This window comes from Rhinopithecus bieti, unplaced genomic scaffold (genome assembly GCF_001698545.2).
Source record: "Rhinopithecus bieti isolate Rb0 unplaced genomic scaffold, ASM169854v2 scaffold_9978, whole genome shotgun sequence".
In the NCBI taxonomy this organism is placed as follows: domain Eukaryota; kingdom Metazoa; phylum Chordata; class Mammalia; order Primates; family Cercopithecidae; genus Rhinopithecus; species Rhinopithecus bieti.
This window is the reverse complement of record NW_016806220.1, coordinates 278,837-293,410: the sequence shown is the minus strand read 5'-3', so window position 1 is coordinate 293,410 and position 14,574 is coordinate 278,837. Positions and strand designations below refer to the sequence as shown.

At 54.1% G+C, this 14,574-nt stretch overlaps 2 protein-coding genes across 3 annotated transcripts; one reads left to right on the top strand and one right to left on the bottom strand.

The window, feature by feature from the left end:
• Positions 1 to 100: 100 nt before the first annotated feature.
• Positions 101 to 8,710, top strand: DQX1 (DEAQ-box RNA dependent ATPase 1). Of its 2 annotated transcripts, none has more exons than XM_017875258.1 (12): positions 101 to 514; positions 900 to 1,155; positions 1,435 to 1,628; positions 2,327 to 2,711; positions 3,063 to 3,290; positions 3,380 to 3,479; positions 3,581 to 3,739; positions 3,824 to 4,015; positions 6,754 to 6,873; positions 7,042 to 7,232; positions 7,556 to 7,746; positions 8,240 to 8,710. In XM_017875258.1, the coding sequence occupies exons 2-12, from the start codon at positions 919 to 921 to the stop codon at positions 8,394 to 8,396; spliced, it is 2,154 nt and encodes a 717-aa protein (XP_017730747.1). In that variant the 5' UTR covers positions 101 to 514; positions 900 to 918; the 3' UTR covers positions 8,397 to 8,710. The 2 variants fall into 2 exon arrangements, with proteins under 2 accessions (XP_017730747.1, XP_017730746.1); XM_017875257.1 differs by having other exon boundaries at positions 101 to 688.
• A 966-nt stretch (positions 8,711 to 9,676) lies between these two features.
• On the bottom strand, positions 9,677 to 12,367 carry TLX2 (T cell leukemia homeobox 2). The gene is made up of 3 exons (XM_017875270.1): positions 11,630 to 12,367; positions 10,968 to 11,205; positions 9,677 to 10,865 (listed from the first exon to the last, which is right to left on the bottom strand). The coding sequence occupies exons 1-3, from the start codon at positions 12,027 to 12,029 to the stop codon at positions 10,649 to 10,651; spliced, it is 855 nt and encodes a 284-aa protein (XP_017730759.1). The 5' UTR covers positions 12,030 to 12,367; the 3' UTR covers positions 9,677 to 10,648.
• Between the last annotated feature and the right edge of the window lie 2,207 nt (positions 12,368 to 14,574).

Below are 14,574 nucleotides of genomic sequence, written 5' to 3'. Positions count from 1 at the left end.
TGTATGTTGTCTCTCTGGGTCTCAAAAGCCCTGTGAGTGGGTTCCTTATTCCTTGGCTTGGGGGGATGGGGGTGAGAGTTTTCTTGTACATTTGAAGGGGGTAGTCAGACTGCAACTGTCTAAAATCAACTCCTTATGCCAAGCGATGAGTGATAAATTAAGGAAGTGTAACTGAACTGAAGACCCAGCTTGGGTGATCAGCCCAGGTTTTGGACAAAGCTGCTGCAAAACTACAAGTCCCAGCATGCCTTTCATAAGCACACTACACATCATCTGTAGAGTTCACACATGCTCAGTGTGGTGGCTGAAGCCTGTTTTCCATAGGTTCCTGACTAGGTTAAATAAGGTGGGGCAAATAGCCCCACCCCAAAAGCAAGCTTCAGGATTTGAAGTTTGAGCCTAGCCCTGAGGTAGAGCCGGAATTTACCTTTGTACTTCACACGGTCAGAGTTGGTGGTGACTACGTGGGTCTGGAGCTGGCTGCCGTCCTGACACGTCCTAGAGCTGCAAGCAGGTTTGAATCCAGGATCACTTGGACTGCTGTTCCTCTCCCCACCCCCTATATTCTTTATCCTTTTCCCTTCAGGACTTTCCCACAGGTTACTAGGTCTCACATGATTTCTACTGCCCTTGAGGATCCCTGCCTAAGTAAGATTCCTACTACCTGCCGACAGGGTACTAGTATCAGGTAGGTTTCTACTACCTGACTATAGGGACTGTCGACTAACTCTCAGTAGCCCCTTATCAAAATACCTAGCACTGTTTCCTCGCAGGAAATGCTGGGAAGGGTGGGCCCCAGAGCATGATCAACTGAAGGTAGAGGTTAAGGATCAGGGCTGAGGTGGGAAGATGGTGTCAGTCACCAAATATGACCTTACTGGCTGCTCTGCCTTCTGCAGGTCCTGCCAGAGAGCCACCATGGCCTCTCAGCCTCTCAGGCTGGCAGAAGAGTATGGCCCAAGTGCTGGGGAATCTGAACTGGCTGTGAACCCCTTTGATGGGCTTCCCTTCTCTTCCCGCTACTATGAGCTGCTGGAGCAGCGCCACGCCTTGCCCATCTGGGCTGCTCGCTTTGCCTTCTTGGAGCAGTTGGAGAGTAACCCCACTGGAGTGGTGCTGGTGTCTGGGGAGCCTGGTTCTGGCAAGAGCACCCAGGTGTGGTGGGGGTTGTGGGGGCAGGCTGATTCTGGGAGTGGACAAAGGGAGGAGCTAGGGAATTGGCCTTTCCCTGGGCACTGGGGGTACTGGGCTTCATGGGGTCATGAGGAAGGTGAACAAAGAGAGATGGGATGGGTTAGGCTGGCCCAGGAGGCTGGTGAAAGACCAGGGGACTCCCCAAATATAGAAAGATTAAAGTGGCCATAGTTCGCTGAGCACTTCTGACTGAAGTCCTACATCTTCCTCACTGGTTGTCCTTCCCTACTTCTATCCCAGATCCCTCAGTGGTGTGCAGAGTTTGTGCTGGCCAGAGGGTTCCAGAAAGGACAGGTTACTGTCACACAGCCCTACCCTCTTGCAGCCCGGAGCCTGGCTCTGAGGGTTGCTGATGAGATGGACCTGACCCTGGGTCATGAGGTTGGATACAGCATCCCTCAGGAGGACTGCACAGGGCCCAACACCCTGCTCAGGTGGGGGCCTCTGCAGGCCTTTCCCAAATCTAATTCCCCTCACTCCGTAGAAACAAACCCATTCCTCTGGCATCTCACCATACCCTCCCTCAGCCCAACTCACTCTTTTTTATTTTATTTTATTTATTTTGGAGACAGGGTCTCACTCTGTCACCCAGGCTGGAGTGCAGTGGTACAATCATAACTCACTGCAGCCTCAACCTCCCGGGCTCAAGTGATCCTCCCACCTCAGCCTCCCAAGTAACTGGGATGACAGGTGCATACCACCACGCCTGGCTAATTTTTACATTTTTTGCCATGTTGCCCAGGCTGGTCTCAAACTCCTGGGCTCAAGTGATCCGCCCACCTCGGTCTCCCAAAGTGTAAGGCATGAGCCACCATGCCTGACTCCCAGTCACTCTAAATTGTGTGTGGTACAATCGCTAAATTAAGCCCTTGAATCCCAGCCAGGGGCCTCAGACATTCAGCCTAACTCTCATCAGAAAAATGTCACTTCCCAGTTGGAGTATACCTTGTGAACAAAGTGTTCTCAGTGGGGTTGTGGGGTCACAGTTATGGGTCCACAGACTCAGGAAGTCACAGCAAATTTTTCTGACCTTCAATACCAAAATCTATGTCCCTTGGGGAGAAGTTCCCCTGAGCTTGTGTGGCTGGTCAGTGTCCACACTGATTCCTCTGCCCACTACCAATGTCAACAGGTTCTGCTGGGACAGGCTGCTTCTGCAGGAGGTGGCCTCGACCCGGGGCACTGGAGTCTGGGGCGTGCTGGTACTAGATGAGGCTCAGGAGCGGTCGGTGGCATCAGATTCACTCCAGGGGCTACTGCAAGATGCCAGGCTGGAAAACCTTCCGGGGGACCTCAGAGTGGTTGTGGTTACTGACCCAGCCCTTGAACCTAAGCTCCGAGCTTTCTGGGGCAATCCTCCTATTGTGCATATACCCAGAGAGGCTGGTGAGAGACCTTCCCCCATCTATCGGGACACCATCCCCCCTGATCGAGTGGAAGCTGCCTGCCAAGCAGTGCTTGAGTTGTGTCGGAAGGAGGCTCCAGGAGATGTGCTAGTGTACCTGCCCAGTGAGGAGGTAAAAAAAAAAAAAAAGCCTGCAAAAGGAGGTACCCATCATCTTCTAGTCCTGGGGAATGCAAATGGGAGCAATGCCTGTTAGGAACAGTAGAGTTGCAGTATTTACTCTCCCCTGGGGTCCCAGAGAAAAACTTGAGGATTTCAGAGTAAAGAGGTTTACCACTCACTTTTTTATTCTCTTTAATGCAGAGATTTGTGATTCAGTGAACCCCTGAAATTATAAAACCTTCAACTTTATGAATATTTGCATTTTCTCAGAGTGAAGGGCCATAACTTTCAACAGTCTTTCAAAGGGATCTGTGACCCCAAAAAGGTGAGAACTGCCCTAATGTCCCACCCTTCTCCTCAGGAAATTTCCCTCTGCTGTGAATCCTTGTCCAGGGAGGTAGAGTCCCTGCCTCTCCAAAGGCTTCCGCCACGAGTACTGCCCCTTCACCCAGACTGTGGACAAGCCGTTCAGGCTGTATATGAGGACATGGATGCCCGAAAGGTTGTGGTCACTCACTGGCTGGCTGACTTCTCCTTCTCCCTCCCTTCCATCCAACATGTCATCGACTCAGGACTGGAGCTCCGAAGTGTGAGTGAGAGAGAGATGGCGGTGGGGTAGTAAAGACAGAAATGGCCCACTCTGATCTGTCTTGGCCTTGGTTGGGGCACGGGCAACAGGTTTACAATCCTAGGATCCGAGCAGAATTCCAAGTGTTGAGGCCAATCAGCAAGTGTCAGGCAGAGGCAAGACGACTGCGAGCAAGAGGGTTCCCACCAGGTAAGAGCCTTTGCCCTCACTGAAATAAAAAACCCAAGAGTCACCAACATGCAAGCCCTGAGAAATCTACAGTGGTCTTTCCCAGGTCTTCTTCCCCTCAGGATCCTGCCTCTGCCTGTATCCTAAGTCCTTCTTAGAACTAGAAGCTCCACCATTGCCCCAACCTAGGGTGTGTGAGGAGAATCTGTGCTCCCTGGTGTTACTACTAAAAAGGAGACAGATTGCAGAGCCAGGGGAGTGTCACTTCCTGGACCAGCCTGGTGAGTACCTCTCCTGCCCAAGTATTGCCATCTGACCACCCAGTTCTGAAATTTCATATCCTGTAAGCCCTGTTTCCTCACCAGCTCCAGAAGCATTGATGCAAGCCCTGGAAGATTTAGACTATCTGGCAGCCCTGGATGATGATGGGGACCTGTCAGATCTAGGCGTCATACTATCAGAATTCCCTCTGGCCCCTGAGCTGGCCAAAGCCCTGCTGGCCTCATGCGAGTTTGACTGTGTGGACGAGATGCTCACCCTGGCTGCCATGCTCACGGGTATAAATCCCTGCTGTAAATCTGTAGCTCTTGCAGCCACTTCAGCCCTTCCCCTTGGGTTTTAGTGCTCCTGAGGCTAGCCCTTTCCTCTCTGCTCCAGTTGCCACCCCTCACAATGCCTAAAGAACCGGGCTTAGTCACCTATCTCCCTCTTGTCTCTTTAGCCTTTTTTCTCTGCTAGTTCTTGCCCCCAGCATGCTTAAATCTCTCCTAATCTGTTATTGCTAAAACTCACACACCCCTCTTCCTCAACCCTATCCTCCCCTTCAGCTATGCAGCATGATTTCTATCCTATTCTAACTGGTGTATTGCGCACCTACTGCACTCCAGCTTCAGGTCTACCATGCCAGTGCAACAGCTTTCAACTCACCAGTGACCTCCCAGGTACCTAATCCAGTGGATACTTTTGAGCCCTTATTCATGACCTTCTTTTATACTTGAGATTGCTGACCGCTTCACCTTGAAACTGCCTCCTCCCTAGGCCTCTGTAATGCTGCTCCTCATGGTTTTCATCCTACATCTCTAGCCATCCCCTTTATCTTTTCCTTGAGCTCTTTGTCCTCTTGTTATCCATTGTAAATTGGTCCTCAGGGTTCTATTCTTGCCTCTTTTGTCTTCATTCCCTGAACTCTCTGAGCAAGTTTATCCACAACCATGGTTTGAAGTGCTACCTTTAGCCTTAACATTTCCAAACCTTGTGCCTTGTATCTCTCACCCAATACCATTCTTCTGAATCTGAGAGACAGAGAGACAGAGAGAGGGATGAGGAGAGGGGAGAGGGGAGAGAGGGAGAGACAGAGAGAGAGTATACCCCAATTCCTGATGGACGTTTCTTTTCTTTTTTTTTTTTTTTTTTTGAGACAAAGTCTTACTCTGTCACCCAGGCTGGAGTGCAATGGCATGATCTCGGCTCACTGCAACCTTTTTCTGCCAGGTTCAAGCAATTCTCGTGCCTCAGCCTCCCAAGTAGCTGGGACTACAGGCATGCACCACCACACCCAGCTGATTCTTGTATTTTTAGTAGAGACGGGATTTCACCATGTTGGCCAGGCTGGTCTCAAAGTACTGACCTCAGGTGATCCACCCACCTCAGCCTCCCGAACTGCTGGGATTACAGGCCTGAGCCTCAGCACCCAGCCCCGATGGACATTTCTACCAGAATAGTTAATAGTACCTCAGCTCAGAACTGAACTCAAATGCTCTATTAAACCGCTCCCTTGCCACTATCACCACAAAATCTTTTCCTCTCTCTAGAGTCTCAGATTCAGATAATACTATTATCCTGCTGCTCTGCTACCATCACTCTAGACCAGTCTTTCTCCAGGTTATTTCACTCATCTGCCCTTCTCCATATTCACTTCCAGTGAATATGGTAGGCAGGATCTGCCAATGGTAGGTCCTCCTCATTGCTCAGCTGGATTTCCTCAGTAACCTCCTAACTACTAATGTGAACTTTTTCAGACACATGGACTCTCTTACTTTAAAACTCTTCTTCAGGCCGGGCGCGGTGGCTCAAGCCTGTAATCCCAGCACTTTGGGAGGCCGAGACGGGCGGATCACGAGGTCAGGAGATCGAGACCATCCTGGCTAACACGGTGAAACCCCGTCTCTACTAAAAAATACAGAAAACTAGCCGGGCGAGGTGGCAGGTGCCTGTAGTCCCAGCTACTCGGGAGGCTGAGGCAGGAGAATGGCGTAAACCCGGGAGGCGGAGCTTGCAGTGAGCTGAGATCCGGCCACTGCACTCCAGCCTGGGCGACAGAGCGAAACTCCGTCTCAAAAAAAAAAAAAAAAAAAAACTCTTCTTCAGCCAGGCATGGTGGCTTGTGCCTGTAATCTCAGCACTTTGGGAGGCTGAGATGGGAAGATCATATGAGGTCAGGAGTTTGAGACCAACCTGGGCAACATAGTGAGACCCTGTCTCTATAAAAACAAAAAATTAGTCGGGTGTGGTAGCATGTAGTCTCAGCTACTGAAGAGACTGAGGTAGGAGGATCATTTAAGCCTGGGAGGTTGAGGCTGCAGTGGGCCATGATCACGCCATTTCACTCTAACCTGGGCAAGATAGTGAGACCCTGTCTCAAACAAACAACAACAACAACAACAAAACACAACTCTTCCTCTACAGCTACTCTTTACCTTGAAGATAGTTCCTTTCCTCAGTACTCCAGCCTCTCATGACCTTACCTATATCTACCTCTTCAGCTTTATCTCCTGCCATTCTGCAACGTGTCATTTCATTCCCTCCACCCATCCCAGATGGCTTGCAGTTCCCCAAATATGCTATGTTATTAACTTATGTGCCATGCTGTTGCCACACTCTAAAACATACTCCCTGCCCCTTCTCCTCTCTGCTAATTCCTACTCAAATTTCAAATACTAGCCCAAGGGTCCTCATCCTTTTCTGTTACATCACTCACATGCTCACCACCTAAAGCCTTGATTAGTTATCCTCCTCTTTGTTTCCACAGTACCATACACAAACACCTATCATGCTTATCAAGTCTGCTTACCTGTTGGTCTCTCCCACCAGACTTGAAGCTCCTTGATGGCAGAGACTGTATTTCATTTGTTTATCCTCAACGTTTAATAAAGTGCATAACACCTAGAAGTTACCTATGTCTTTTGAATAAAGTTCCCAAAGGGACACTTCGGCCTTTTCAGCATATTCCACCTGTACTACTCTCCCTTCCCATTTCCCAAATGGCAGATTCTACCTTCTGCTCTTCTGCCTCCAGCTGCCCCTGGGTTTACCCGTCCTCCACTCAGTGCAGAAGAAGCTGCCCTGCGTCGGGCCCTGGAACACACGGATGGTGACCACAGTTCTCTGATCCAGGTGTATGAAGCCTTTATACAAAGTGAGCTCTGCATCCTCTTATAGAATCCCAGATTGTCCAAAGATGGGAAATGTTATGCAGCCAGCTGACAGATCTCTATGCTCAGAAAGAGGAGGACCTTTGGCTAAGGGTTGGGTTATTTCAGGGGTCTCAAAGACTTTAGTTTAGCTGGTCCCTTTCCTCTCCTAGGTGGAGCAGATGAGGCTTGGTGCCAGGCTCGAGGTCTGAATTGGGCAGCATTGTGCCAAGCCCATAAACTTCGGGGAGAGCTCCTAGAACTCATGCAACAAATTGAACTTCCCTTGTCCCTACCAGCCTTTGGCTCTGAGCAGAATCGCAGAGACCTTCAGAAAGCACTGGTGTCAGGATACTTTCTCAAGGTTAGAGGAAAGGGTGGGGGTGAGGATGATCAAAGGAGCAAAAGGCAAAGAGAACAAATATTGGTAAGCCACTTTGAAATCAGCGTCCAGGTGGCCATTCAAAAGATTCTTTAGATCCAGAAAGGACTTTTCCCTTGAGGATTTGGGGCACAAGGGGCTATGGAAAATGCCATGAGGTATAGTAGAGACCAGACAACACCTAGAGGTAATGCTTTACTTTTAATACTCGCACCACCCTTACTTTATCAGTCCCCTTTTCTTTTTTTCTACTGTCTGCCTCTTCCCTTCTATTTATTCCATCAATATTTTTGCCTTTCAATAAGGTGGCCAGAGACACAGACGGGACTGGAAATTACCTACTCCTAACCCATAAGCATGTGGCCCAGCTCTCCTCATACTGCTGCTACCGAAGTCGTAGAGCTCCTGCCAGACCCCCACCGTGGGTGCTCTACCACAATTTCACCATATCCAAAGACAACTGCCTTTCCATTGTTTCTGAGATTGAACCACAGATGTGAGTTCCCTGACATCCTCCTACACTGCCTATTCCTCTCCCTGGGGCCAAAATTATGGCTGGGGAGTTAGAGAGACAGAAGAAGGGATCTTAGTGGTTAGTAAAAACATGATCTGAAGAGAAATGAATTGTGGAAGGGCTGGTGAGAAGTTTAAAAGTCTGCAACATAAGAGAAGATGCACTTTTGGAGACCTAGGCAGGAGGAGTGCTTGAGGCTAAGAGTTTGAAACCACCCAGTGCAACACACGGAGACCCTGTCTCTACAAAAATTATTTTAAAAAGATTAGCTGGGTATAGTGATGTGCACCTGTAGTCCCAGCTACTTCGGAGATTGAGGTGGGAGGATTACTTGAGCTCAGGAGTCTAAGGCTACAGTGAGTTATGATGATGCCACTGAACTCCAGCCCAGGCAACAGAGCAAGACCCTGTCTCTAAAAGAGAGAGACAGAGAAAGAGAAGATGCAGATCATCTAATTACGACTCTCTCTATTAGGCTGGTGGAATTGGCCCCTCCATACTTCCTGAGTAACTTGCCTCCCAGTGAGAGCAGAGACCTCCTGAACCAGCTAAGGGAAGGAATGGCAGATTCTTCAGCAGGGAGCGAATCATCCTCAGTCCAGGAGTTCAGAGATCCCTGTGTCCTGCAGTGACCTGCCTGCCTATGGAATGGAGCTGGGTTCATCTCATCACATTAGATTCTCCCTCAGGGTGGCACCAAAGCACCCAGATAGATTTAGAAGCCCAAAGTTTAGGGTTAAATATAAACCCTGGAAAGTGAGTCCCAAGAAATGGTAGGCTGGGAATGGAGAGAATGGGGTAAACCACAGTCTACATAGGGAAGGATTCTTTCCTTAACCTTCTCTTATTGATTGGAGAGGGACTGACATGCTCCCCATTCTCTCAACTTTGCCAAACCCATTCTTGTACTTCCTTGTGGTCTATAAAAGATTTTTCTATGATGCCAGTTTTTAGTTTGGTCCTGCAGTGCCATATACAACATCCATAAATCAGCGATGATACTACAGTAAAGAACCAGGGCCAGCTCCTCCAACTATAGTTTGCAGCCTCTTCCCATCTCCAATCAGGCCTTCATTCTATGATAAACATAGTTGTCACTAGCACATTGAGTTGTCTGGCTACAGTTGGTCTCTAGCCTGGCCTCTCTTCCCTCTGTCACAGTGCACCAGTCTCCAGGGGACAAAGGATGGGGGTGCTAGAGGAATCAGAGAAATTCTTCCCTTCTTCATACAACTTAAATCCAATTCCTTTTTAACCCTTAAGGCTAATGCAACCATCCCCTAACTAGACTTTCTATTAACAAGCTTCCCAGCAGCCCAAACACACCGACAAGCTGAAGTCTTTCTAACAACTTCAGAGACATCATGCTTTCCTTTCTTCCTAGGTTCTCCTCCTTCCCTTCCCCTTTTCTGCCCTCGAATTTTTTTTTTTTTTTTTTTTGGATGAAGTCTCACTTTGTCACCCAGGCTGGAGTGCAGTGGTGTGATCTCGGCTCACTGCAACCTCCACCTCCCAGGTTCAAGCGATTCTCCTGCCTCAGCCTCCCGAGTAGCTGGGACTACAGGCACATGCCACCATGCCCGGCTAATTTTTGTATTTTTTGTAGAGAGGGGGTTTCACCGTGTTAGCCAGGATGGTCTTGATCTCCTGACCTCGTGATCCCCCCGCGTCAGCCCAAAGTGCTGGAATTATAGGCGTGAGCCACCGTGCCCAACCTGCCCTTGGACTGTTGACTTAGGTATTCTCCATCATCTTGCACATTGCAAACGTGGTTGTCGAATTTGGTGGAAAGGTTTAGTCCTTAGAACTCGGCTTTTCTCCTCAGAGTTCCCTCCCTCAGATATTCTATCTGTTCTCATTCATTCTATCTAGGTCCACCTCTATGTGGATGTCAGTTGATCTCCCTCAAAGGCACTTCTCCAGGATTTATTTTCTCTAGGTATAACATTTAGTTTTGCCTGTATAGTTAATCTTGCTCCAATCTTCCCAATTTCCCTTTCATCATCCACAGCACCACTGATTTCCTGATGCTGCACATTTCCAGTCTTGGAATTACCTTTGATTCTTCTTAAGCTTGTCACTTCCAAATTATTTTCAAAATTCTCTTCACCCTAACTCCACTGGGCCCGTTAACTTTGTCCACTGTTTCCTCCTCTCCCTTCTCTGTCCCTATGTGACACCAGAGCCAGATTTTCTTTCTAGATTTTCTCTTTCGTTGGGTGTGTAAGTATCCTACTCGCCTCCTGCCCAGGCGTGTTGCCGGAGGATGTTGCCAGCAGGCTGAACACACATGACAACGTGAGGCTCAAAGTCAGGAAGGAATCCTTAGCGATTATTTTACAGTTGAGGGATGAGATGCCCCGGGTGGACAACCCTCTGGTTCTGGTCACAATCAGCCAGCCTCTCGCGCTCCGGCACCCCCTCCATGACTTCGCCGTGGTAGATGTCTTCCTTCCTTCACACCTTTGGTACGGACCCAGCCTGCACCGCGCGCAGTGCCGCTAGCGCCCCTCAGAGCCCCAGCTCCCGACCACCCGCCGGAGAATTCCGAGTCCCTCAAGTAAGCAGCTCCCATTGGCCAGCCCGGCCCCCTCCCCGCACCTCATTGGCTACTGTCCTGCAGGTCCCGCCCTCTTGGCGCCTCAGGTTCCAGCGGCGGCTTAACGGCAGTGAAGTGAAAAATGGCGGGAAGGGCCGCCTCTGAGCGGACCGTGCATCTGCGCAACGCTGGCTTGGGAGTCGGCCGGTGGTGGGGGAGCCCTCGACGACAGCCTCAAGGCCTGCCGCTCCTCACGCGCCCGGCTGCCACCAGACCATGTGCTCAGGCAGCCGCACGCTCCACCGCTCCGGGCCCGGCGCTCCACGCCGATCGGACGGGCGTCGCTCACACCACCGAGGCGAGCCCGGACACGGAAGCCACTTTGTTGTCCTCGGCCCAGGGCTGCAGGTTCTGCAGCGCGAAGAGCGACGAGTTGTGCAGGCAGAGAGGGTCCGGGGGCAGCGGCGGCCGCAGCGGCCGTGGCAAGGCGTCCTGCTGCAGGTGCAGGAGCAGCCGGCCCGCGCGGTGCCGCTCGGCCTCGCGCTCCTCCGCTGTCTGGCGCCTGGGGAAGGGAGACGCGGGGTCAGCGGGGTCGCTTGCCGCCTCGCTTCTCACCAGGCCCGGCCCGGGGACACCGTCCGCCCTCGCCCGCGCCGCGCCTCACCGCCACTTGGTGCGTCGGTTCTGGAACCACGTTTTGACCTGTGCGTCGGTCATGCGCAAGGCCTTGGCCAATGCCGCCCTCTCCGCAGAGGCCAGGTACTTCTGGCGCAGGAAGCGCCGCTCCAGCTCCAGCACTTGTGAGCGGGAGAAGGACGTGCGCGGCTTCTTCCTTTTCGGAGGGGTCCGGTTTTGGTAGGGGTGGCCTATGCGGCGCGTCCCAGAGAAGGGCGAGAGCGCAGCTACCGGGAGGAAGAAAGAGCAGGGCAGGGTTTGCAGGGTGGCCCGAGGTGCCACTAAGAAGGCGCGCCGCTGTCCAGGCCGCAGAGATCCCGCGCCCTGTCCTTACCCGGATCCTAAGCATCAGCCGAGCCCTATAGCCAAGAAAGGCCCTTCCCCTGGGATGCTAGGGAGGCGTCCCCTGTAACTTCACCCTACCCTCCCCGCGCGTGGACAGTGGGACTGCAGAGGAGGGCGCGGGCACCGACGGCAGCTCCCTCCCCATCGCCTCTCGGAGGCAGGACCCAGAGATCGAGTTGGGGGAGGATCCCCTGGGAGGATTTAGTGGGAGGTGTGAAAGGGGTCCTTGAGTTAGAGCAGAAAGCCAAGAGATGAGGAGACGGGGTCAGAGTCGGGCGTGACGCTGGAGGGGTCAGACAACCTCACCCGTGAGCCGGTCCTTGGCAAAGCGGCGGCCGCTGTCCATCCAGGGGAAGGTGAGTCCCGCTAGGCCTCCGGCGCCGCCCAAACCCGAGGGCCCAGGCACTGCAGGCGCCCCCGCCGCGGGCGGCGGCACAGGCAGCGGGCGGTGCGCAGGGACGCGGATCACGCCGCCCGGGCCCACTCCGGAGCTGCCGGGCAGCGGGGCCAGTGAGCCAGCGGGACCGTAGCCCGAGGCTCCGTGGTATCCACCCGAGAACGCCCCACTCTCCCCATGACCCTGGCCCCCGCGACCCGGACCTAGGCCGCCCCCAGGGGTTTCGGGGCCACTCAGGATCTGATCGATGCCGAAGCTGATTGGCTCGTGGTGTGGGAGGTTGTGTGGACCCAGCATCCCCGGCTCCATCGGCCCGGGCCGAGAAGAACCGCCGGAGGTTCGGTGGTTGGGGAGTATGCCTCAGGCAGCTCCAGAAGCCCGGCGGCGGCGCGCTCCGGACAGTGGCCTCAGGGGCCCGCGGGGCTGGCCAAGGCAGGGCGCCGGGGTCCCCAGAACAGCAGCATCCCTGTGCACCCGGAGCAGCCGCGCCCGTGCCAGCCGCTGCCGGGCGTCCGCGCAGGGACTTGCATCCCGGGGGAGCACGGCCGGCTGGGGCCCCTGGAGCTTTCTTGCTGGCTCTCAAGCGCAAATAGACGGTGGGCTGCCGGGGCCGCTGCCCGAGTCCCGGGTGGAGAGGGTTGGCCAGCTCCGGCTGGGGCAGTGACTGAAGGATCGGCCCGGGTGGGTAGTGGGGGCTGGGGGTAGGGCAGGGGCGGGGCCCAGCAGTTAAAGGGGAAGGGACGCCTGTTTGCGCCAAGCGCAGGGGGAAGGCTGGCTGGTGGAGATGTGCGGGGCGGGGGACAGGGGGCCAGGGTGTTAGGAACCAGGCTCAGCGCGGGAGGGGTCCGAGCATGGGCCGCTGAGTCAGCGGAGATGCTCACCGCGCCTCCATCCTTGCTGGCCTCCGCCTTTGGGTTGCCTCCGCCTTTGGGTTGCCTCCGCCTCACCGGCTTCCTCCGCAGGTGCCTCCTCCCCCAGCCCCCACTCTTCGCCTGTCGATGGATCCTGCCGGCCAACTCCCGGATTCGTTGTGGTCCCCGCCTAAGTGCCCTCGAAGACCAAATCTCGTTGTGGTTTCCCGGCTGCGTAAGAAGCGGCTGGGGAACGGCGCCCGGTGAGCTGCAGGCCCAGGAAGAGAACAGGTGTGGGAAGGGGACGTCAGGGGCTAAGGGCGGGGAACGGCCGCTTTGGGCCGGCGACCGTGGTGCGCCTTCCGGCCTCTCCTGCAGGTCCCCCCCAGCCCTGTTCATGCGCACCGGTAATTGATGTCCCGTGTTTCTTAGAATTTCGATTTTCCGAAATCCGTGTAAACTGGACCATGGCTCAACCCCGGCCAAATCAGGCCGGCGGGTTCTTGGGACTGGCGCTCTACCCTGGACCCCAAGTGCAGGGAGTCCCCAGTGCAGGACTCTGCCCCTCCATTCTGTGCCTAGGAAGTCTGTTCTCACACTCTTCCTCCTCAACGGCGGGAGGGCGAAATCTCGCCACAAGAGACACGTGGGACCTCACTGAGGCCTTGGTTGGATCCTGGCCGCCTTGTTTCCCATAAACATTTTACCCCACCCAAAATCAGAAAATGGCCTGGAGCTGTCAGAGAAGGGAGGTGGGGAAAGACCCAAGCCGCTTGGTGACCCTGTGACCTCTGGCCGTGGATCCAGGAGCTGGGCGTGTGTGAACTCTGCGTCCTTCCCGGGGATGGGACCCCCGCCGGACGGGCCCCTGAGCCTTAGACCCGCCCCCGCCGCCGCCCTGCCCGGTGCAGGCCGCCGTAATCGGGTTAGCTGGGCCGGAATTACATTACCTTCCCCGGCCCGCCCCGGCCCCCGGGGGGGCCCTGGCGCCTCTGAGCCGGTGAGACTGGCCTCAGAGAGGGGGGCGCTTCTACCATCCTGCGGTGGCGATGGCGGGTGGGCACCAACTAGCAGCTCAGCCTACCTCTGACACGTGGTAGCAAGGACCTTACTCTGCTGTGCCAGCCCTCTACCCTCATCCCCAGCCCACCCCGCTGTTCAGCTCCATCCTGCTGGTTTCCCGTGTGAACCGAAATGCCTTGTAAGTCTAGTAGCTGGATCTCCCTGGGAGCACTGATCTTCAAACTGATTCTTCAGGATCCCCTGGGAAGGACTCTGCCCCCTCCTTTCTCCCCAGCAGATGGGCTGGCAGCCTGGTGCCTGGGGCAGGGTGAGGGGGTCTCTTCTCCCCTGGGAACCAGGAATGATATTTGGGCATCTGGGCAGGAAGATGAAGAGAAAGAAGAGTGAGCTCTGTCCACCAGCCCTACCAGCCCTCCAGTGTTCTCCAAAGCCTTATGTCTAGAGAAGGTGAACCATAAATGGGACAGAGGGCAGTAGGGGGAACAGTGTCAACTTGGCGGGTGCAGTGGCTCACGCCTGTAACCCCAGCATTTTGGGGGGCTGAGGCCGGGGGGGGGATCACGAGGTCAGGAGATTGAGACCATCCTGGTTAACACGGTGAAACCCCGTCTCTACTAAAAATACAGAAATTAGCCGGGCCTGGTGGTGGGTGCCTATAGTCCCAGCTACTTGGGAGGCTGAGGCAGGAGAATGGCATGAACCCAGGAGGTGGAGCTTGCAGTGAGGTGAGATCGTGCCACTGCACTCCAGCCTGGGCGACAGAGCAAGACTCTGTCTCAAAAAAAAAAGTGTTGGCTGGGCGCGGTGGCTCAAGCCTGTAATCCCAGCACTTTGGGAGGCCGAGACGGGCGGATCACGAGGTCAGGAGATCGAGACCATCCTGGCTAACATGGTGAAACCCCGTCTCTACTAAAAAATACAAAAAAACTAGCCGGGCGAGGTGGCGGGCGCCTGTAGTCCCAGCTACTCGGGAGGCTGAG